This window comes from Schistosoma haematobium, chromosome 4, assembly GCF_000699445.3.
Source record: "Schistosoma haematobium chromosome 4, whole genome shotgun sequence".
In the NCBI taxonomy this organism is placed as follows: Eukaryota; Metazoa; Platyhelminthes; class Trematoda; order Strigeidida; family Schistosomatidae; genus Schistosoma; species Schistosoma haematobium.
The window spans coordinates 26,428,590-26,454,628 of NC_067199.1; the positions used below are offsets into that span (position 1 = coordinate 26,428,590).

Below are 26,039 nucleotides of genomic sequence, written 5' to 3' on the forward strand. Positions count from 1 at the left end.
CAGGATATACGAGCAATATTTCGAAGACACCTACGATCAAATACTAGTAACTTACGGATATCATCTACTCTTACCGACCATGTTTCACTGCCATAAAGTAGGACGGAACGAACTGCTGCACAGTAAACCCGTCCTTTGGTTGATAGACGGATATCTCGCCTACGCCATAAATGACGCAAGTTGGTAAAGGCTAGTCGAGCCTTCCGTATCCGTGCTGAGATTTCGTCACACACCAGACCACAAGGGCTGATGAGACTTCCAAGATAAGTGAAGCGATCGACACGCTCAATTACTTCACTCCCGATCATTAGTTCGGGTGTCAATGCAACCCAATTCTGAAGCAACATTTTGCATTTCGAGGGAGAGAATCGCATCCCGAACATGCTTGCATTGTTGCATAGAGTGGTCAGAAGATTCTGCATTTTGTCAGAGTCTTCACCAAATAAAACTATGTCATCAGCATATTCTAAGTCAACAAGTGAACCTCCCGGTAGAAGTTCAACCCCTGGAAATCTAGATGAGGAGAGTGGGTAGGACTCTAATTTATGGACGAGCCAATCAGAAGCGTTTAAGAAATTTCAAGGTCACGGCGCTAAGTTCAGTGCGAGATGCTCACATTCGATCGTTTTACAGCAGATTTTAGAGAATAGGTGATCGTTGAGAGACTATAGCAGATGGCACTATTAAGAAGTCCCTGTGTCTGTGACTGCGGCAATTAAATGACCGCAGCACGATGTGCAGACTGCCACGATGACATTGTATTTCGTTGTACTATATGTTGTAGAAAAAAATCTGCTCGAACTGGCACTTTCTTTGCCCGGTCACGGCTAAGGCTAAGACAAACCATGATAATCGTTGCGAATTGGATCATAAAGTCTCCAGTAACATTAGCTGCAGCTATACCGAAAGCGTATAGATGCCTCTCGAGACTTGGTTCTATGCATCATGTTGTGGTGCACAAACGTCATTTCTTTGATCCAACGACGGGGGGTCCATACAAACAACATTAAGGGCATGTGGTCTAGGCTGAGGTATTCTTTAAGACCCTACCACGGCTCCAGAGGACGATTATTATGGAGTCATATGGACGAGTTCTTATACAGCATGCACTATGATTTCAAAACTTCTGAACCTATATCAAACCTCAACAAGTTCTTTAATAATGTAAAAGAAGAATATCCATTGTAATTCATCACTTTTTTATAATATATTTTTACTTTATACTAACTCTCTTCTGATTGGCTAATGTCCTCAAGGTCACTTAAAAATTCGTTCAAAGGTCGTCCATAAAGCAGAGTTTCACCGGAGAGTGTTATCTCTAAAAGTACGTCGACCACAAAGTTGAACAAGAATGGAGAGAGTGGGCAGCCCTGACGAACACCACTTGAGGTAATCAATTCTGATGACAGTTCGCCACAAGCTCCCACTCTACCAGTTGTGTTCGAGTAGAGAGCCTTTATAAGGTTAATGTACTTCTTTGGTACTCCTTTCAGTGACAAACACTGCCATAGAACCTCACGATCAACAGAGTTGAATGCCGCCTTAAGGTCGAGAAATGCTACCATTGTGGGGCGTCTGAATGTGTGTCTGTGTTCTAGAACCTGAAGTAGTGTGAATATCTGATCTATACAACCACGTCCAGGTCGAAAACCGGCCTGGTTTTCTCTAATCTGCTCTTCACGAGCTTTAGTAAGGCGTCGAAATATTATTGAAGCTAATATTTTAGACACTATATTTGTCAAACTGATTCCTCTGTGATTGTCACAACAGGACTTTTGTCCTTTCTTATAGACTGGCACAATCAGTGATTGAGACCAGTCAGATGGGATTGCGTCCAGTTCCCAAATTCTACCTAAGACCTCAGTTAATCTCATTGCTAATACTGGACCACCATCCTCAAAAATCTCAGGAGTAAACCTGTCAGGGCCTGCTGCTCACCCTCGCTTCAGATTTCCTATGGCTTTTTCAACTTCGTAAAGGGACGGAGGACCTACATTAACTTCCCATTCAGGTTGACTAGAGATCGTGGGAAACCGAAGTGTGGCTGAAGGACAGTTGAACTGATCCCTAAAGTGTTCTGCCCATCGATCCAATCTCCTGGATTGAGAATGTATAATATGTTCATCTTTCTCTGAGAGTGTTTCGCTAACGGTCGGTTTCCTAATACCGGTTTCCTTAACAAGTCTGAACAATTGTCTGCTATTACCTATTGCCGCTGCCTTTTCCATCTCTCTTGCTTTCGCTACCCACCACTGTTCGCGATCATTGCGTAGACTTCTTGTCAGCTTGTACTTAAGCTGACTCCGCTCTTCACTATGTTCAGAGCCAGGTGGAATGAGTTTCCGAGCATCTATCAGTGCGATAGATGCTGCTGACATCCTGTGTTGCTCCCTAACCTTACAGTTTACCGAACTAGCAGATATCACTGCTGTTTCCACAGCTTTTCGGATATCATTCCATGCTGCCTCGGAGTGGGCATCACATACATGGCTAACTAACTGTTTTTCTAGTTGTTCCTGAAATATACTCTTAGCTTGATTATCATTAAGTAGGGCCCTAAGAGGTTTCCTTGCAGCGTCTTCCTTACGTCCAGTAAGACGCAGGCAAATACGCGCTCGCACTAGAGCATGATCTGAATCTAAGCATGTGCTCCAGAATGAGCGACAGTCTTCTATCGAGCCCTTCCATCGGTGGCTGATGGCGACGTGATCTATTCGGGTCCAATGTTGGGACGAATTAAGGGGTCGCCATGTTAAAAGATGTATTTCCTTATGCTTAAAGTTAGTATTTGCAAGAAAGAGGCGGTTATCTGGACGTAGCTGCAACAGACGGTCGCCATTATCTGTTCTTTGAGCCACGACACCATAAGATCCACCTAGGTGTCTTTCCCTATCGCTTAGTTGACCTACTTAAGCATTAAAGTCACCAGCCACTATTACTATATCAGAGCGCCTAGCTTTTCGGAGAAGGTCGAAAGCTTTCTGTAAAACTCATCTCCTACATCATCTGAGCTGCAGTCAGTGGGAGAATAGGCAGAGACGACGAAGAGGCAACGACGAGTGTCCCTATCTTTTCGGATCCTTACTGTTCCGTTTAATCGGACAGCGCACAAACGACTGTCTACTGGGATCCACTCTAAGAGAGCTAGTTTTGCCCTAGGACTCAATGCTATACCTACGCCGGCGAGGCCACGGGAAGCAGAATCAGGACTTCCAGATACACGAAGTGTGAATCGAGTCGGTTCTTTATTTTGGCATGGTGAGGTCAAATGAATGACGCTACTTGGATCCTGTATGCGCGTTTCGGAGACGCAGCACACATAGATGGCGCGGGATTCCAAAGTCCTAGCTAAGGAAGCCCATTGTCCTATTTGGCACAGTGTTTGGACGTTAAAAGCTCCTACGTGTACTTTAGAACGTGGTTTCAGGAGACCAGGAATAGCGTTCCGCGTACTCGAATCGTTTGCCCTAGCGGTGCGAGGTGATAAACAGACGTGAGGAAGGTTATTGGTGGAGATAAGAAAGTTATTAGGAGGTGTAGGAAGGATTTGAATGTGGCCAACTTCGCCTCGTGTGCTGTTACGGGTATGAGGGCTTATATCACTTCCCGGCTGTCCACACCGTGGAAGGGTATTTCTTGAGGAACCTGAAAAAGAAGTCGGATTAGTGTTGGTCTTAACGACCTGGGACAACTGATTGAGGCCGCTCGCGCACGGCCTTCTTGTGAGAGGTTTTTAATGTGTTAGCTCTGTTCATCAAAGGGCCTTACCGCCGGAGACGAAATCCGTGAGGTAAGGTGAGGCGTGACATTTTTGGGGTCGACCTTTTCTAACCCCACCCCTCCTTGTGAGATGGCAGCACCGCTGCAGACGCTGGTTGTCCAAGGGAAACACCTTACTGCTGTCACATCCCTCTACAGTCAGCAGTACGACTTCGCCCTCAGACCTTGAGTTGCTGCTTTTAGTCTTACCGTTCACCAATCGACCTGCCTGGCATGGTAGAACCTACAGGAACATATGTTCCAGCCAATATAACTCGGTTGGGTCATAACGATAGGCAAGCCCGACCACCGCGTCAAGGTAGCAGCTACGGTCGGGTACTTAGTTACAATAGATTGTGAATGCTTGTTATGTTTCGTAAATTTTGGAAAGCACGTTTTGGAGTGCCCATTTTTTCTATATGAAGATGATTTTCCATTTTACTAAAATAAAAAAAGAAACAAGGAATAACAACACTCACCGGAAAATTCCTTCCGTTCGTGCTCCATTTAACCGTAGAATTTCTTCAGTGAGAAATATCTGTATCCATGGTAAACGTAAATGAGGAAATCTATATGCCTGTATTTGCATCATTTCATCCAAGGAACTACCAAATATACATGGTTTTAACAAAAAATCCTTAGAGATGATAACCGAAAAACAAAAAGTAGTTGATGAAACAGTGATAAAGAAGTGTACGTAAAAGTGTAAATACAAATGACTGATCACTGAGTAGTGACCAGTATATATTATATTGATCACGATGTAATTTGGCAACTAGTCTAAGTAACTCTATATCGTATGCATAATGTTGAGAATGTAAGGTGGTTTTAAGTGATCGACAAAAAACTCCGGACAGAATGGTTATGAAAATTTCAATAATACGAGAGGTCAGTCGTGGCCCATATCGATTAATGGTAACATTTCAGACCGTAAGGCTGAGTGAAGTGGGTTCGAATCGCAGAAAGCAAGTCATTGTTACCAATATTTCAGATACATAATGCTGACGAGCACCAGATAGGGTGAAGCTTCATTCCAGGGTATCTTGTTATATACCTTCAACCACCTAACAAACACGTACATTTACTCCATATAAAATTTTCTAATCTAAATAAAAAAGGGAAAAAGGAAGCTTATGAAATAACTTGGAGATTTTTCTAAGAAAATAGACCTTAGGTTGTAGTGTTGGTTACTATGTTAAGCCCATATAACTTATTCTAGGTTCTGGACAGGCCAATCTATCCATTCCTCTTGAGTCATATTTTGACCTTGGTAATCATTCACTTATCAACCTTGACTGTTCTTATATGGGCGTATATGTGTGTCCTTCTTATCCCATACATCACATGTCTGTAACTTGTTTATATATGACTATAAATACTGATTAACACTTGATTAAACTGAGTGAGCTCACACGCCATCTCCACTGCACGTCATTTTGCTTCACTCTCTTCTCGTCTCTTCATTCTTCTGATTGTCTATTCACATCAATGAGTGTATAAAATATATACATTCAAAAATCCATGCTCGTACTTGGCTTTTTTAATTCCGTTATTCACTAACACAATTTAAGTCGATAATAATATACTAGAACAGTCAGTATGTATATTTAGACACCAATCATCCATACGATCTAATCGGAATCAGATATAGGGCCACTAAAAGGTGAATCCACCGATATGATCATCATCAACAGTTTATGACAAAATGTCAGTTGTTTTCAACTATTGTACTAATTCAAGTGGCAGGCTAGTGTATCTTGCAAATCGACGCATATATTAATAATGAAAGTAAGGGGAACTCTACAGGAAAGTGTTTACTACTAATTCAACTGTTAATATTTGATCTTCGTATCACAAAATGTGCATCAACAAAACGTTTTTCTTTGTCTGGACTGATTTCTAAATGATCGAAACACCAAATCATTACAAACGTTGTGTAAGGAGGCTGACAATCAAACCTCTTTATTATTATCATCACAAACAAGAAGTGAAACATAATCTAGGTAGACGATGTTTAACTACAGAAATTTTCAGGATACAAATAAATGAATAAACATAATTGTAAAATAAAGGTTAACAATAAACACTGTAATAAACACGATGATTTGTATCATGTTGATATTTTTTAAAATAGATAGTCAGTACACTGTATTACGTTGTTTACTAAAAATAAACGGAAAATAAGGATATGGAATTAAAAAATTTCGCGAAAGTGAAAGCCACAATTGACTTGGATGTAGTGACGGTGACTAACACAATATCAGTTAGTTTTAACTAAATTAAATAAACTCATTTACTCGGTAATCGAGCATAGAACCACACTATAAGCGTACGGGCTAGGGATACTACCGGAGTTGATGAAAACCACAGTAGAGTAAATGACTTAATTTTAACAATTGATATTTCGTTTATAATCAAATTGTGATACAGAGCCTCTAGTTTTGAGGTAGTATATATTATGCATGATTGTCATACATGAATTAATTAACGGCCTATAAATAAACTATGGGTATATCAGAATAGTTTTTCTAAACTGAATTTTTTGTATGATTAAATTACAAATGTACAAGTAGTAGTAAAAGCAATCGGAATAATTTCTCACAAAGAAAAGCTACTTTTTAAGCCTAAGTAATATATGTATGTATGACTTCCCCACTACTAATAAAAACAAATTCATCATCTCCATTCTGTATTAAGTTCCGGGATGTTTATACAGTAACAGACAGTTAACGTTTCATACATGATGATGTTGCTTACATAACTGTAACAGAACATATATTGCGTATAGAACTAATTAAAATTAACCTTTGAATAATAATTATTTTTTGAAATAAAAAACCCGCAGATTCGTGCATGATGGTAACACTAGTGAAAAAGTACCTTTTATAGTAGAAAAAATTTCAAATGCGGAATAAAAAAGCTTTGTAGAAAAATAACTTGTACCAAACATTTGAAAAAGTTAATCATATACCTTAACATGGCATATTTCTTCAATCGATGGACCAACCGATGTTTTACGTACACCAACATTTAATGAACGAACAAACCATCTAGGTGCAACACGTGCAAAATGAGCTGCAGTTGGACGGTCCCATGGACCTAATGCGATTCCCATTGTATAATTATGATTAGAATGTGAAGTGAAGTGTTTTGAATTAGTTAACAAATCATTTGAGTGTTGGTATTTATCCATAAGATTATTACTACTGTTATTAGCACTGAATGGATTCAAACCAGAAGCGATTGCTGTGGCTGTCTTAAGACTGGATTCAGTTGATACAGTATGGTTATTGAATTCAACAATATTATTTTGATTAAAATTAGTCGGTGTTGTAGTAAGGGCAGTTGTGCTGATTGTATTACTGTTCAAAATGACTGATGCATCCGCTCTACTTTGAAGATAAGCATATAAATGATCACGAAATTTACTATTTGGTGGGAAGTAATAAAGACAGACACATAAAAGAGCCCAGCCGTTTGTAAGACTTTTCCTAAAGAAAATATAATACAATGAATATGTAGAATTAAAATGTAAACAATGTTGATAGTTTTTTTGAAAAACAAAACAATAGGCAACATAACAGACTGACCTTAAATGCAAACAAAGAATTATTGTCGATAGTTTAAAAAAAACATTTATCATTGCAAATTACTGTGCAATTCGTAACTAGTCAAAACAAAAAAATAGGCAAAAGGGTGTTCACCTAGAAAGAGTAAAATGTCTCAAGTATACACTATATCACTCTAACAACATAGTAGTAGACAGGATGAAATATAGGTGTGGAATGGGGTGAGAAGGGTATGCAGCGACAAAAAGAAATAAAATAAAAGACGAATTATATTGGCAGCTGTTGTGATGTTAGAAATTAAAGTTGAATAAAAACATTTATAGAATTGATTTCTTTGAAACAATTTGTAACGAATTACTGGTTAATCTAGGATTATTTTATTTGTTATCGGAAAGTGATTAGGTTGTTGAAGAGTTGGATTTATGAAAAACTCTATTTGATGCTATAGTAGGCAATTTGTTAACTGAAACTGATAGCGTGAAACGGGCACTTTATTGAAAAAAAACAGTGGGAATGTACGGAATATGTGGTGACTACAATTCTCTGGTCAGTCGGTCATAATCAATGTAGCGCGCCTGGCACAAATGTGTATTGTTATACCAAGTAACTATGAAGAGATAAAATTAACAAAATGAATAGCGAAGGGATCGGATTTATGTAGCAGCAATTATGTGAAAAACCAAAAGTTGGGAATATGGTAAGAAAGACAGAAAGAAGTTGTGTATGAAAAAATGGTGAAACTTGAGCAAGATTCAAAGGAAGATACAGTGAATGAACCTATACTATTGTCAGTGATCTTGAGATATGTCACACAATATCAGTAAAACCAATCCAGGATTAATGTATTTACGATAAATCCAAAATATTTGCCCTTCTGACAAAGCCTATAAAATCCATACTAACAATTAAATGACAGTCCATTAGTGAAATTATATGGATATTAAATTTGTAACCGCCGTTATAATTAAGTCTACTGGTAAAGCTTCCCAGTATACTGTTACTTTATGCTCTTACTTTATTACAGACATGTTAAAATTCTTTCGTATATATATATATATATATATATATATATATATATATATATATATATATATATATATATATATATATATATATATAAACAACTGTATAATGTACTTAAAGAATCACGTCTCGTAAACATTGAATTTTGTTACGTACTATATCGACATTTATCAAATAGACCAAATCAAATATAAACATAATTTTAATATACAAAGCTTAATGCAAAAAACTACATGAATTCTGTTACATAAGAGACTATTTTTTATGGGAAAAGTATAAACAACTGTTCTATACAGATGTCATTATCGTTTGCAGTAAATCAAGAGAGCATATACTCATAGTGCACAACAATAATAGATAAACAAAGATAATGATAATAAAAATATATATAATTCTTGTGCAAAATTATATAAACAAAATTCTTTTAGTGGATAGTCAAGTGGCTTAGATGATCAAACATGCGAATTACTACTGGTATTACTGATTAAAATATATAATACTTGTTTGATACATTTAAGATATCTTAGTTTATCGTGATTTGAAGCTAATGTGAAAATACGGTTTATGTTTCAATTAAAATGACCTTATTACATGTAAAGAAATGAGATATTTGTTGAAACAAACAAAATTATTTTATAATACATGGATGTATAAATTGTTTGATAACGAACTGTTAGGAAAATATGACGATGATAATCAAAACTGATTGAATTAAAAAGTTTTTCGTGTATAAGGTTAGTGAACTAACACTGAACTCTAACCGAATTGTCTGTAAAACTAAACACATCTCTACCTTATGAAATTGGTCATTAGATGTTTGATGTTTGTTAACCAATCGTCAAGGTCAAGGATGACTAATGCAGACTAATAATTCAAGAACAACAGTGTGATTCGTATGTAGGATTACGTAAGTTAAGACTAAGGCTATCAACTGAATAATGTAAATGAAATTTGTAATATAGACTTCTGAAAATATTGTTTGATATTACACTCCAATATCTTTATATTCTTCAACGGGAGTAGTGTAATGAATCATGGAGAAGATTCACTGAAATATCATAATAACAGTAGGTGATAATTTAAAAGAGAAATTAAGCTTTTCTTAAAAGAAGACATTTATACTAAGTAGTTCAGTGTTTTTGTGTCTGTAATACTCAACCTATTTTAGAAGTAACTGAATACGTTTAAAAGTGTTGAACAGGGTACACAGAAAACAGATCAGACAGTTTTACGATTTATTACTACGTAATTTTACGAAATAAAATGAGAAATATAAGCGAAAAGATTATGGATAAGCAGATAAGATTGTGAACATAGATCGTTATCATAACACAAAGTCACAGTAGATTCATTGCTGCTACAGTGATTGATACATTTGATTTTTAAAATATCATTAACTTACACATCCGGATTACTTGTCGTTTGTTTGCACAATTGAGCATATAATTCGTCGCGTAAATTGGCCGAACTTAAGGCACGATGAATAATAATTGAACCATAATCTGGCAGACTAAGACGTGCTTTTCTATCACCCATAAATGATTGAATCACTGTAATGCAATGGAATACAAACATCATTCTAGCTGAAATGTTACACTACTAACAATTGTCATTCAGTTAAAACTAAATTATTTAAGTAATACATGAAACTATATTTTGAGTAAATTATTGAATTTTATATACAAAATTCTATAATGTGTAATCGTTTATTTCATTTCAAGCGTTCAAAAGTACAGTTTTATGCAAGAATCAAATAAAACTTGCAGATAGAAAATTTCATGACGTACTGAACATTCACTAAGTGTTATAAAAATACTAGACAAATTGCTAGGAAGTGTTGGACACAATTCAGTCAATTATCTTGTTTCCGATTTTATTTCTAAATAATTCATAGAAGCGAAGAGCTAGAAATATGTTCACAACGTATTTACATGCATTGAGAGATATTTGATAAGTCAATAAATACTTTATTACTAAGCGTTCCGCTATGATAAACTATCAGATATGTTCCCAGTGATAAGGCATTTTATGCCTGAAGATAAAGGTTCCATCGAATTTATCAAAAATCAAACACAAATTGCGACAATTCATGAACACAATGATAATGAGTAAGCTGTGTTTACAGTGTACTATCATATGCCTAATAAAATATGTACACAAACATTGTATAGGTCTCATTATATCCGACGAAGACTAAAGGAATGGTAACTGCTAGGATTAATTTATAGACTATTATTAAATATATTTTACTGTATAGTTATTAGGTAACTAGATTATCATATATATTTCTTTTATCGTGGGCTTTAGATTAACTTACTACTGTTGGATGATTTAGTATTCCTAATCTGTTGACAGTTCATTGTTTACAGTCTACCCTACTCGCAGACATATTTTGACGTAATCATGTATAATTGTTATTTTTTCATTTTATAGTGTGATGTGATCGGGTATGTCTGCGTATAAACTACATATACTTGAAACATAACATTCGCACGGTGGAGGCTGATTCCTGTGTTGTGAACTCAACCGGCAGGGCAGGGAGAAAAGCTACTGAGTTGAGAACCAATAAGAGCTTAGCGTTGATGCAAGGTTATTAATACTGAAACGGATTCCGATTGGTAATTTTGTCACGCGATATTATTGAGCGGCCATAGATCATAAGAAATATTTGAAACGTCCACATTACCTAATAACATATTTATAAGACACAAGAGAACAATTGCCCTACTGCGGGATGGAATAGAATCAAACTATCTGTAAGAGCAGCCAATAAATACTTCTGAACTAAACAGTCAGTTGTCAGAGATATATAACGTGGCAATCATATGCATCGAGGTAAGTCGCCACATCACATTATCATACTGAGATGAAGTAACCGAGTGTTCATCGATTTTCATAATGTTGGATTTATTTGAATGATCAGCTGAAAAATGTGAACGTAAAAACAAAAAATTTCACTACGACCCAAATTCATTTTTATATGTAGGTATGATTTTATGACCTGCTACTGAAAGCAATAAATTATAAAAACGTCAATTCAAAACTAACTTTTCTGTATCATAATACATGAATTATTTGACTTTATAAAAACTTCATACAAACACAAACTTCATTATTATAACCAAAATATGATTTGTTGAGCATATTTTAAAAACACTATGTGTGCTGATGACAGAATAAATTACCGTTTCGTCTGAGTGATTTATCAATTATTCACAATACTAGACTTGTTATATCCATCAACAAATGATTTATGTTTGAAAGTGAATACTTTTAAATCAACAAGCTTAATTTCACATAATATAAGAATAATACATATATATGGGGATTTCTAATACTTCAAAATTACATAATATGTTTTACTATGTACTTTTGATTGTTATCAAAGCGCAGCATCGAAAAGTAATTGATTATTTCTCATGAGAAATCTAATGGATCATTTATGAGTAGAGACATGATTTTATGAATAAAAATGTTGCGAAATACATTCACATTTTTAGTTTCTCCCCTACCAAAAAAAATGTAGCACTACACATATTTTTAAAATGATGAGGAGAATATGCGGCTTATATGGATGCTCTGAGCCAAAAGATGATTAGATTACGCAACTTTCATTGATGTTCTAAACAATATTTACATGTAGTAGGTGTTGAAGATGTTATCCAAAAATGACAATAACCACGCCGCAATTCAACTATCTAGCTCAGGGAACATAACATTGACAATGGTAAAATATTAATATAAAGATGGAGAACTACACTGGAGCTGAGTAGAATTGAGAAGAATAACTGAATAATGGATTCCACTCAAAATATATTTTTTCAAAATACTTTTCATACGTAAAACTATCGTTAGGTAACTCAATAAAACAATATGAATCCTATGAAGCGTTAAAAGTATGCACTTTTCTACTAGTAACACCGTACAATATCAAGTCTACATTTTGAATCCTTGAGTCAAATGATTCTATATAGAGAACCACATAGTAAAGGAAGGCAATAATAATGGTGACATGGTTTGAATTTCTCATTTGCAGCAGTGAGCGTAATACTATAGTGTAGTACTTCCGCAATAGAGCAGTTTAATTCGTCGACAAAATTAGTCTGTAGTGTATATAGTTAAAGACTTCATGTTAAGGCGTTTTGTGATTACTGAGCTGTAGACTCTAACAAGTATATGAGATTTTTATATGCTCCTGTAATCAAAGATCAAACATCGAATATAATAATTAATCACCGACAACTAAACAAAAGTTTGTAATATTCAATATGAAAAAGTAAGAGAGTTTATTCAGATGAATACTAATCCTTTGTTCTTCGTATGAAAAAAATGTATCTGGGTAAAGTTAATCCAAGATCCACAAAGAAAGCCATATGTTCAACATCTCTAAGAACCATAATGCAGATTTGAAAACTGCCCAGCGTTTTTCTAAAATATTAATCTCCTTGCAAATGTGTATAAGTTATTTGATACAAGAAGCGATATGTCTCTTACTTGAACGCTTGACAGTGATAACTACTTCTTATTATGTAGGAAATTTCATACACTTCAAGTAGAGGACAAAAATCGAAAAGGATGAAGAGAAGTTTTACTTTCAAGGTTAGTTTAGGCACAGAAAAAAAGGATACTGATAGGTTTGTGACTGACTATGATGTTATGTAAGCTGCTCAAAATTTTCTAAATCGGTAATTATTTAATCAGGATATGACACACAATCCACCGCTTTACCATAACTCCCTAGGAAGTTTCTGTTGACTGTTAATTGGCAGATGTTTTTAACATTCTTTCAGGATTCCGAAGAATTTGCAGATACAGTTCATAATACGAACGAACCTATGTTGAACAATATTGTGCTTTAAATCGCAGACATTAATTAGAATCGCTAATTTACTGATATCCAATTCAGGTTTTTTTCTAAACAATCGGTAAGATCTTTCTCTCATTTTACTAGTCTGAAGACAATTATCAGCATAACGTTGGAATTTAAGCTTAATATCTAAATTATGACACACTTTTGACAATCACTTAAATTGTAATAGAAATAAACACAACAAATGTTTCATATTTTATTCTAATCACTACTTACGTTTCGTGTGACATTTAATGCTAGACATAATTGTCAACTAACGTTTTAGCGATGAAAGTTAGATTTCGCACAGAATCATCATAGGAACACTACTTATTATAGCGACTTCCTTGTGGGATTAAGTAATTATATTCCAACTCAGTGGTCGAGAAGTGACACACTTGCCGCGAGGTCATAAGTTCTTCGGTTTGGTCCCTAAAGAAGGCAGCGGTGCGCATTGATAGAGTCGCACACTAGGATGACCTAACTATTCGGTTTTGTCTTGTTGTCAATGTGTGTCAAGGCAAAATTACTCTGCAGTGTGAACAATCTTCAAAGTCAATAACAGTTTTCGTAGCCACAACTTCCGTATCATCTTAGACCAGTATTTATGAAAGTTACAATACGATGAAATCAGGAGTAGATAGATTGCTTTCTGAACCTGATCATTGAAATCAGAATGGATAAAACACATATACATGATATATTGATGTCCAACTTATTTATCAATAAACTCAAGATTTATAATCTTTAACAATTAATCGTTTCAATTCCGTTTGTATAGATGAAATTTTGAATTAGTAGACAAAAAACATAGAAAGAAATATTACACAAACTGTTGATCAAAAATTAACCGATCATAACGTAATAGTTAAAACTACATCATCAGATGTACAATTGTCTGATGAAAAATACTACAGTTAATGACTACAAGTAGAATTATGATAATTTCAAGTTCATAAAAGAAAAACAAAGTTTAGAACGTGATATAAGACTGTATTTTATTTACTTTGGTAAAAAAACTACACTAATTAAACATTAAAAAAAAAACCAAATAATGAGCAATATGAAAGACGTAGTGACGTTATTAAACTGATCAGATAAACAAAGAATAAACACTATGAAACAATGCAAACTAATTGTAGCTCAAGATGAAGTTTTTAAAGCTGTTTTGTCCTTTCAGTGAAATAGTTTAACTGTGAAGCTTTCATCACTGTCTTTCTCAATAACATTATCATCGCACACTTTAAGTAAGACATATAAACGTTCAAAATAGTAGAAGAGAGCAGATATCATAAAACCGTGAACAATATACAAGAGTATACAAAAAGAAGAATAATTGTTTGTTCTTCATAATGCGATATTTAATGCATCGATTAAATTGCATAATAGTCAAAGTAACAACTTTCTAAATTAAAGTGGATTTTTAAAAGTAGAAAAAACGCTTTATTGAACTGTTCATATGAAATGCCCTGGTAGGGTCGAGAGTGGGAAGAGCCCACTCTCCCTCTCCAAATGCTCTCACATGGCCACGTTCATACAACCACTGCCATGGAAGTCCTACTCACTGCCTTCTCGAGGCATTACTGTTGTTTACGAAATTGAGAGGAGGAAAAGAGAATGTCCGGCGCTTTAACCGGGTTGGTGGACACGGAGAGTCTACCTAGGGGAGTTGGAAAACCCTGATTCCAAACCAATGATGCACATGGGCTCCAGTATCCTGAGTGAACAAATGGCGTATGAACCAATTGTTGGTCACCGGCTACCATGGGACTGCATCTCCTTACGATGCTCCACTGACTTGTGGATCAAACCTTTAGGGCGAAGGCTCCGGGCGTGGCCCCCTAGGAAAACTACCTACTTCGGTTTGGGCACCCCGCTAGTATCACGCCCTCACACAAATCAAATGAGATTTGTGTGGACATATGTATTTGGTGCCTCCTTGTACCGATATCTATGTGTTCAAATAATAATAGTAATAATAAATAATAAATACACTTGAATGATGATGAAACAATTATATTTTTTAAATATGCCGCTTTATGGGGATGAGAAATTTACTATGAACTGGGTGTTTTACTAGTAACCATATACTGTAATGTTTTGAATGGTATGAATTAGAAACTTAAAGTGAAGACTGCAGTTTAATTGCCCAGTCTATTACAATTTAGTCGACTTGTGTCACAGGATTTTGTCAACAGCAATCAGACCTCTAGAACACAAAGTGAACACATTGAGCACGGTTCGCTGAAAGGTCGTGAGCGACCAGTCCCATACAGTTAACCTTTGGGCTCTGGAGTCACACACAAGTTACCAAAACCACTGTTGATCCAATTTCCCTAGTAGGTGCCTCAAAAGGTATCCTCCCATGATGTGAGGAACTGGAAATTGACAACTGCCCACCAAACAATAGCAAGATCCGAAAATGATTCAGTGTTAATGAAGTTAGTATACTAAGTATAAAACGATAACCCATTGCATGAATTTGCATGAGGTTACTAAAATAAATTGGTAAACACGAAAATGAACAAATTTTAAAACTTTATGCGTATTCACATACTGTTATAAGGTTTTTTACGTAAAAAATGTAAAGAGACCAAATCAGAAGCCTAGATAAAGTTACTGACGATTCCGAAAGACGAAATAGTGAAGAATCGAAGAGATACTACTTCAGAAAATTAAGAAACATTACCATCAGTTTCCTTTGATTGATATGTGCATAAACTTGATAATTTACACAGGAAACTCAACTATGGGATGTGCCTATATATAAAGGAACTTGAACAAAAGGCCTGAATGAAGAATAATTCATAGGAAATGGGTACTTGTTAAGTACTAAATACACTTCAAATAAATAATTAAAAAGAAAATGTAAGTAGTTTAACACTTACACTGATATTTTCTTGTGGGATAGTACATAGAAAGTGTTAGAATAGAGTTAGTTTACAAAAAAATAAGATAAAATCTTAAAGTATCATTTTGAACTATTCATGTGATAGATGAAAATTTCTTCAGAAGTGTTACTAATAATTACAGTACAAAGTAGTAAAATGAGTGGAGAAGATTACGTGGCCAATTTATTGCATTACCCTAAATAATAAGCCTTATCGTTAATAAGAAATTATGCGATTATCATTTTGTAACAAACATTATTTGTTTTATCGATAAATCTATTTACTTACTAATATAGCTTTTAGTGTAAAAAACACGAAGGGATAACTTAGTGTTATATAATTGTTTTAACTATATTAACTGTACACGTACAAACAACTGCTGTTACAACGCCACCATACATGAATATAGAAAAAAGGGTTACCTTTAAACAACTGAGCAACTTGTTTCTTTAGTGCAGGTTCCGAAGATACCAATATACGTTTTGAAAAATTAGACTAAAATGAACAAAAATCAATGGTACGGTATAGTTCATAAATGAATTCAGCAAGTATTGTAAATTGAGAAATGAATATTATACTAAATATATTATAATCAATAAAATGAATATTCTCATTATTAAGTAAAGAACTCATATGAAATTATGAATGCCATTTTAAATACGTACTTAATTTGGAAAATCCTGAAAAACTACAAAACTATAAATGGAAAAAAGTTTATCTTCTTGGTGTTTTCATAATCCGGTGATATGAACAGAGAAACAAAGAAGCCACAACGAACAACAGAAGCTATTTTTAAGAACATTATTTCACTTAATTCGAGGTCTATAAAATACTGACATTTAGTTTTGCCTCTAGTTTATTCTATAAGCCATACACTTTCGTTTGATGCATGATTCACTGCCATACCCATTTCTGTTCCACAGCCATTGTAATTTAAACGTAACCTCTTTTACTCTATTCTTCCACCCTAATGTCTAGTTTGGACATAAGTGACTCGGCATCCAAAGGTGTTAAATGAGATGATTTTAGTAACTAAAGAATATAACTGTTTCAAATAAGTGATTGGATTAATCTAATTGCTATTAACATTACACAGTTCAAGGAAACATGGGACTATTCATTAAAGTCTTAGTATACAAATAAAAGAAAATTATCCAATGCCATAGTAAGACCCGTTCTTTTATGTATTCGGATCCTCATAATGAATGAAATAGTAGTAATATTAAAGTGGGCTATATCAAAATAATTTTGAATGCCGATGCGACTAATTAACTACGGTAGAACCATTTCGTGAATACAGATACATGTAAATATGTTTACACTGGTTTAGATGTAATATTTCGCTGCAGGACACTTTTTTAATTGCTTTTGGTAATGATGGACAGGAATATACAGAGAGGGAGAGAAATGAGTCAAGAATATAGTAAAATGTGGGAGTGAGTACTGTTCGTTGCACTTTTAGAAATGTTAGTTGAGTTACTTTTTTCGTAAATAAATCTACTTATTTAAAGAAGCGGTGGCTTGATGGTTGAGGCGTTTGACTTTCAGCCACCGAGGCCCAGGTTCGAGGCTCGCTCCACTTACTTCGACTGCCGCGAACGAGTAGTATCACTAGCCCTCATAGTGAACTGTCAAGTGTGTGCAGACAGCTGATATAATGAACGTCATACCGCTAGAAAATATAAACGCCATATTACATTAGATGTTTACTGTCTTATTCTATGAAATCAGACATAATGCAGTTTCCGATAACTATGTATAGTACGATGGCAAATAAACCTAACATTAAACTGGAAACTACAAATAAATAGGCCAGATTACCTTCGTCCAACTCATTAATGTAAATATATCCTGGTCAGCTTTAAATAAATGACTCGGCCAGTCAAATGGTCCGATGAATGAAGAAAATGCTGGATGATCTGGATGAACATAAATTTGTTGTGCACTTTTACGAAGTGGTGTAGGACGTGACCGATTATTACTATTGTTATTGTTATAAGAACCACAAGTCCACACCGACGATGAATCTGTGCTTTCAGCAGGGCCAATAAAACCACCAGAAGCAGAACGTGGAAAATTATTCATCAGATTAGCTGTTGAATATCCTTTCGTAGTTGTTGATACAACCGTAGCTGTCACTGCGGTTTTACTCACATTGGAATCAATTATTTGAATTGACTCACTAGTATTAGAGTTAAAACAGTTACTACCATCCCATATGGCGATATTCTTAGTACCCCACACACTAGCACCACCAGTTGTACTACAAACTACAGCGTTGGGTAAAATTGTACTTTTAAGTTGTATATTTGGTTGACTTGTCATAACGAATCTGGGCTGTTGGGAGTTAAACGAATCTGTTGGTGGGATAAAACATATAGGATCGACAACATTGTTTTCACTGAATTGCATTTCTTTACTGTTTGGAAGAGCTGTGTATATAATCATGACAATGAACATTAAAAATTAGTAAGAAACATTGGATACAAGAAAGGTGATGAAAAGTAAATATACAATAAATTAAACTATAAAGTCTACATTTCAGCTTACAAAAGATGGATTCAGATCTCTAGATAGGAAAATAAAAATCTTGAGAAAAGAAAACATTAACACAACTTAAAAGATGCTAGACTGTCTGAGTAAAGTAGTTTAAATACGAAGTTTGTTGTTTTCACTACTGTTACTGAAATGCTTGATTCATTTGAAAAGAGGAGTTTCCTTTAGTGACTTGTTCCCACTAAAATGCATTGCTTTACAAACTCTATAAGAGTTTTCCTCAAGTTTTATTAACAACTTTGGGAGATCAACTTTAGTAAGAAATTCATGTGATGCGGTCGTTAAAACTTTAAGTTAGCCAGTCAGTAACAACGTAGAACTTCGTACGTACGTACGTACATCAGTTCGAGTTGCCACACCACATTAGCACACAGATGTAGCGGTCGATTCAAATCCCGTAGTGGTAGAGGTAATAAGAGTATAAGCAGTAATCGGGAAAATTAGTGTTTGGAGATGCTATTTGTTGTAACGTGTGTGACTGCAGGTTTTTGATAAGCAGCGTCTTATTGATCGATTACAGTGGACAATGACACGGAAAACACGTTAGGACGACCTAGTGCCCTGATTGGCCCTGCTTCGCTGTCTGTCCCAGCCAGTTGAATCAAGAACACAAGTCACAGCCTCTGAGTTATGAATCATTATATTTCAAACATACTTTGTTTATATACCAATCAAGCATACCACATCGTACCATAAAAATAGAAAACAACATTTTGTACAATATTCAACAAGTGAACAGATATCGACCAATAAGAAATGTCCATTTAAAGTCCAAGGACACCATTGGACTTAACATCATAATTATTGGTCTATTCCTCCGCATCCACAACACTATTTAAAGAGTATAATACAGTGAAATAAATTTGGGAAGAGAGAAAAAGAGACAAGGAGGAATAAGGAGATCAAAATTTAGGAGAACACAAAGAGTGGATGCACCTGCGACATTGCAAACGATTTTGAACCATGTCATTCAGGGTCTCTAACCATCGGTTGCTATCATCTCGCGGTCCCCAACCAAGTAGTCTACACCTACCAACATGGCTCAATCCATTTGTCAGTGACTTCATGGACTTGTGCCATGTTTTGGTCTGGCCGCCCCCAGCTTTCTTCCAACCTACTCCCATACCATTGGACATCGCACGTCGAGGCAGTCGGTCGTTGGGCATACGTAACACGTGTCCCAGCCATCTCAACTGATGAAGTTTCACTACGTCATCAATTGATTTGCCATCCTTACCTAGTACCCGTTTCCTAACAACTGCATTACTTACTCGATGGTCCCAGGATATACGAGCAATATTTCGAAGACACCTATGGTTAAATACTAGTAACCTACTGATATCCTCTACTCTTACCGGCCGCCCCTGGCTTTCTTCCAACCTACTCCTATATCATTGAGATCCAGTGTTGCTCCCTAACCTTACGGTTTACCGTACTAGCAGATATCACTGCTGTTTCCACAGCTTTTCGGATATCATTCCATGCTGCCTCGGAGTGGGCATCACATACATGGCTAACTAACTGTTTTTCTAGTTGTTCCTGAAATATACTCTTAGCTTGACTATCATTAAGTAGGGCCCTAAGAGGTTTCCTTGCAGCGTCTTCCTTACGTCCAGTAAGACGCAGGCAAATACGCGCTCGCACTAGAGCATGATCTGAATCTAAGCATGTGCTCCAGAATGAGCGACAGTCTTCTATCGAGCCCTTCCATCGGTGGCTGATGGCGACGTGATCTATTCGGGTCCAATGTTGGGACGAATTAAGGGGTCGCCATGTTAAAAGATGTATTTCCTTATGCTTAAAGTTAGTATTTGCAAGAAAGAGGCGGTTATCTGGACGTAGCTGCAACAGACGGTCGCCATTATCTGTTCTTTGAGCCACGACACCATAAGATCCACCTAGGTGTCTTTCCCTATCGCTTAGTTGACCTACTTAAGCATTAAAGTCACCAGCCACTATTACTATATCAGAGCGCCTAGCTTTTCGGAGAAGGTCGAAAGCTTTCTGTAAAACTCATCTCCTACATCATCTGAGCTGCAGTCAGTGGGAGAATAGGCAGAGACGACGAAGAGGCAACGACGAGTGTCCCTATCTTTTCGGATCCTTACTGTTCCGTTTAATCGGACAGCGCACAAACGACTGTCTACTGGGATCCACTCTAAGAGAGCTAGTTTTGCCCTAGGACTCAATGCTATACCTACGCCGGCGAGGCCACGGGAAGCAGAATCAGGACTTCCAGATACACGAAGTGTGAATCGAGTCGGTTCTTTATTTTGGCATGGTGAGGTCAAATGAATGACGCTACTTGGATCCTGTATGCGCGTTTCGGAGACGCAGCACACATAGATGGCGCGGGATTCCAAAGTCCTAGCTAAGGAAGCCCATTGTCCTATTTGGCACAGTGTTTGGACGTTAAAAGCTCCTACGTGTACTTTAGAACGTGGTTTCAGGAGACCAGGAATAGCGTTCCGCGTACTCGAATCGTTTGCCCTAGCGGTGCGAGGTGATAAACAGACGTGAGGAAGGTTATTGGTGGAGATAAGAAAGTTATTAGGAGGTGTAGGAAGGATTTGAATGTGGCCAACTTCGCCTCGTGTGCTGTTACGGGTATGAGGGCTTATATCACTTCCCGGCTGTCCACACCGTGGAAGGGTATTTCTTGAGGAACCTGAAAAAGAAGTCGGATTAGTGTTGGTCTTAACGACCTGGGACAACTGATTGAGGCCGCTCGCGCACGGCCTTCTTGTGAGAGGTTTTTAATGTGTTAGCTCTGTTCATCAAAGGGCCTTACCGCCGGAGACGAAATCCGTGAGGTAAGGTGAGGCGTGACATTTTTGGGGTCGACCTTTTCTAACCCCACCCCTCCTTGTGAGATGGCAGCACCGCTGCAGACGCTGGTTGTCCAAGGGAAACACCTTACTGCTGTCACATCCCTCTACAGTCAGCAGTACGACTTCGCCCTCAGACCTTGAGTTGCTGCTTTTAGTCTTACCGTTCACCAATCGACCTGCCTGGCATGGTAGAACCTACAGGAACATATGTTCCAGCCAATATAACTCGGTTGGGTCATAACGATAGGCAAGCCCGACCACCGCGTCAAGGTAGCAGCTACGGTCTTTTTAAACTTTAAACAAATCTCAAAAGGAGTTTGTTGACCTGTGTACAGTAGAATAAATAAACGTTCGAGTAATGTATTGAACATACAATATTCTAATGCTATGACAATAAGAATTTTCACTAGAGGATATAAATACTTCAAAAGTGATTCTGAATAATAGACTTAAGAGATTTGGAAGTGTACCATATGAACTCCTAAAAATCAGTAGAGTACCACTTGATTAAATTTAAAATATAGCTGAATATCATTACATTAATACATACAATTCAGCAAAAAGACAACGAGATATTATAGGCACCACTAAGTAAGTGATTTGCGTAATGTTGAATGATTCGATCAATAGTGAAATTGATAAGTGGGCAGCCAAAAAATATGATACAGTTAAACTTGAATAAAATTTGATAAAATCACTACAAACTATTCATAATGCACAGTATAATTGGGCCATTCTATATATCGACATAAGTTGAAAGTCAAGAGAGTGGATAAATTCAAATCAGAATTTATGCACGCGATTTTCCCTACATCTTTTTAGAAAAAATTCTGTTATCATACACACAATAAACAATGTAAACATTTTTCAAGAACGGAATTACATGTGAACAACAATACATGACAATGATAACAGTGATTATTGTTATATTCACTGTTGATACATATGATTGTGTAATGCTATCACAAGTGCAGAGAACAAATAATTCTTAAAATTTCACATTTTAAATGATTGACAGTGAATTAAAATAAGATCACGTAAAGGTACGCGAAAATCATTTTAAAAAAAACTCGAGTCGATTTTTATTAATTTATCATAACGGTACACATGTGTAGAGCGTAGCATGATGATTTTATTGATATGTATTTATAATCAGAAAGATAGATATATCATCCTTTTGCAATGTAGTATTATTATTTGAAAAGAGTAGTAGTGTACAGACCAACTTATCTGAAGAACATATTGAACTATACTGATAAAAGGCTATTAATGCTTCATAAGGAAATACAACTTACTAAGTACTTCATCTCTTTTTTTATTTCTAGCTGTTTATAAGTGGTGTGAAGTTAGCAAGTAACGAAAGAATTAAATTTATGACGCATACTGTTAGCTATTCGTTTCAAGCTTACTTGATGATTTTGTTTATTTAAAATATTATATGAATCTTGCTGAACCTTATCGATTGGATGACTGCTTAAATAAATCACTTTACAGGATAATAAGGTATCATAAATACTAAACGTTGAAATATTCATTATATAACAATGTTAATCAGTGTAAACAGTATTTTCGTATTATCTAACCAAGTGTTGGCATTATAAAACCTGAGAAATTTACTTCGCTATATTTTTCTTAAAGTAATATAATACACTGAAATAAAAAGTGGCTTGTAAGTTACAGCTTATAGCCCAATCGCCATAATTCAACGAAGGCTTATCATTTGTGTACCAATTAATTAGGTCGAAAGGAATTATTAAAAGTAGCAGAACTGTCCAGAAAACAAAACATATCATAAGTACAGCTATTTTTTGTACCATGATTAATTAACCCAGGTTACATAGCTAAAAAAGACATCAAATCAGGCCACAGATCACTTATCATCGTCCACTTTAAACATCGAAAACTTACAATGTAAGTCAGTATGTATTTGTTGAGTGTAATACTGAGTGCGATGAGCCCGGCGGGAATTGGGTTGGATAACATGTGCACGTGAAGGATGATTTCGCGACAAGGAAGAAGATACTGACAAATTTGTAATAGGTGTAGACGAAGGACTAGGACAAGGTTGTGAAGAATAGGGACAACTAATTTGTAAGTATCCTGGAGCTTGGTCGAATGATGATGTTATTACATTCAAAGATATATGATTCGGGAAACTGACGAAAAAAGCACCAGGGATTCCTGGGGAACATAATGTCGATGCTGAACGTGGAGGAGGTGTAGGAGGTCTCAAATAATCTTCTTCCTCATTTAAACTTTCATCTAAAGTAGGAAAGTGATAACTGTAATCAGTTGTGGTATTGAGAAGGCAAGGAGAAGTAGTAGTCTTATTAATCTTAACTATATTAGAATCATTTTTCATATCTGATGAGAACACATTCCAATTTTCCGAATCAAACATCATGCTATTTGGCATATCTATACTTTCATCAGAATTAGCAGTTGTCAAAGCAGTAGCTGACGATGCACTTGAAAATGAGGTGGGAGATAATGGTGAAGAAGAAGGATGAGGGGATGCGGATAGAGGACTATCAACAGGAAGATAATTCCCAGAAGATACTTTAATATTATATTTATTTGAACAGTATGAAGGTGTGATTGCATTGACTGAACAAGAAACCTTAAGAGGAGCATTTAAAACTTGAGATGGAGAAGTTACCATACATTTAGGTGTGTTATCCGAATTGGAAATATCTTGGGGTATCAGATCATTTGATATATGCTCAATCAATTTTTGTTTAATGAAGGAAGAGGAGTCTTTTGAGTTTGATTCATGAATAATAGGAATTTTTGAGTCGGTCATTGAAGCTCTTGCAGAGGTGGTATCACTAAACTGACTAAAAGCGACAGAAGTAGGAAACAGAGAGATCGGTGACCCTTCCGATGGGATAGTACAAGGTCGACGTAGGGTGCAAGTCCCATTACCGGAGGGACGTGATACAGTCGGATTAGTACGAGGAAATGCACGCTGGCGAGGTACCGGTTGTGATATACCATATGAAATTGTGGGAGGCATAGAGGATTGTTTAACAACGTCACACATACTAGAGTTGAAAAATTGAAATGACTTGTCACTACTAAGGTTGGTGTTTTGTTGTATATCAGCAATAGATTCATCAGAATTATTTACACCAGACTCTTTCTGAATACTGGTAGCAGATTCAGACGATACAGTAGTTATAATATTGTCAGTAAATTTACAAGGTACATTTTGATCATATTGTATTGGATAATTAGAGGTATTGCATGATGAAGTTTGGTATGTATTACCAGGAATCAAGTTGGCGGAATTACTATGATTTGGATTAACTGAATGAGAAACTGATCTAAATTGTAAATTTGGAAATTGATCTTCAGATGGAGCAGGGAATTCTATTAATCCTTGAAGTTGTGATGATTGAATATTATGTCTTCGGATAGGGCGATCAGATAAACAACCAGGTTTCTTAGTGTTACTATTGTCAATGATGAATTCATTAGTATTATTATTAGCTGTTGTTGTAGCAATAACAGTATTATTATTAATAACAGTAGATTTCATTTCATTAGTTGTAGTAGCAACAGCATCTCGTAACCAATCACGAACACGTTGATTATCATGATTTATATTCGATATGTTAGGGATGTCAGTTACTACTGATGTTCTAGATAATAGTGATAAAGGTGAGTGAATACTATTCATACTTTCATTTATTGCAACTGAATGGTCATGATTACTGTTTGTTGACATAGGCATGGGATGATGGCTTAATCTATTATTGTTAATATTATTATCTTGTTGTACAATCATATTATTGAGTGAATAATCTGGTATTTCAGTAGTAATGAATGAATTTGTACATTTCCTTTGGTTTAAGGATGTTGACAAGCGTTCTTCTTGGTAGTCAGTATTTATATTATTATTATTATTTGAACGTCGAAGTACTCCCATATCCTAGAGTAGAAAAATAAATAATTAATTAAATGGCATACATATACACATTTCTTGTGAAATATTAGGAAAATATAAGTAGATGACAAAAATTAAAATAACGCAACCGCCGAGTAAAATTTTAAACTAAACTTTATGGATGAAGGCTAGTGGCACTATGCGGTTGCTCAAACTGATGTAAGTGTAGCAGGATTCAAATGTTCGACACAGTATTGAAAACACAGATATCGTTTTACCATATGGACAGCTTCTGAAGTATTCAACTGTCTAAGCATAGTTATGCATGTCTGAATAGTTTATTCTCTAGACATAGAATATGATAAGTTGTCTCAATCCAAACACTAATTTTTGTATTGTCTGTCATGGATGGATTGATAATCGACTTTCTCATATGTAGAATATATGTCAACATATCTATAAGCTGATGAGTATAATTAAACCTAGCCGCCTTAAAATTTCTTTATATTTCATTTTGTATATCATCTAATCAAAATTTTATTATATAATCCAAACGGAAATTCACAGCTGGTGCGAAAGCATATATATTACAGTACTTAACTAACAAGTGACGTTTACTTAGATGAAAGTGCAGTAAACATTTTTGGTAGGTACTTTAATCCTTTAAAAGTC

The 26,039-nt window shown here is 35.7% G+C and overlaps 1 protein-coding gene across 1 annotated transcript in view; it reads right to left on the bottom strand.

Annotated features, from left to right (window-relative positions):
• The window catches only part of ARHGAP39_1 (Rho GTPase activating protein 39), a 57,658-nt gene that overhangs the window by 14,372 nt on the left and 17,247 nt on the right, over positions 1–26,039 (bottom strand). The window contains exons 5-6 of the mRNA XM_051216095.1: positions 25,163–25,412; positions 22,495–25,122 (exon numbers count right to left, since the gene is read on the bottom strand). Of these exons, the coding sequence (XP_051066648.1) occupies positions 23,349–25,019 (1,671 nt within the window). The 5' untranslated portion in view covers positions 25,020–25,122; positions 25,163–25,412 and the 3' untranslated portion in view covers positions 22,495–23,348. Of the gene's footprint in view, positions 25,123–25,162; positions 25,413–26,039 lie in introns of the transcript that reaches the window.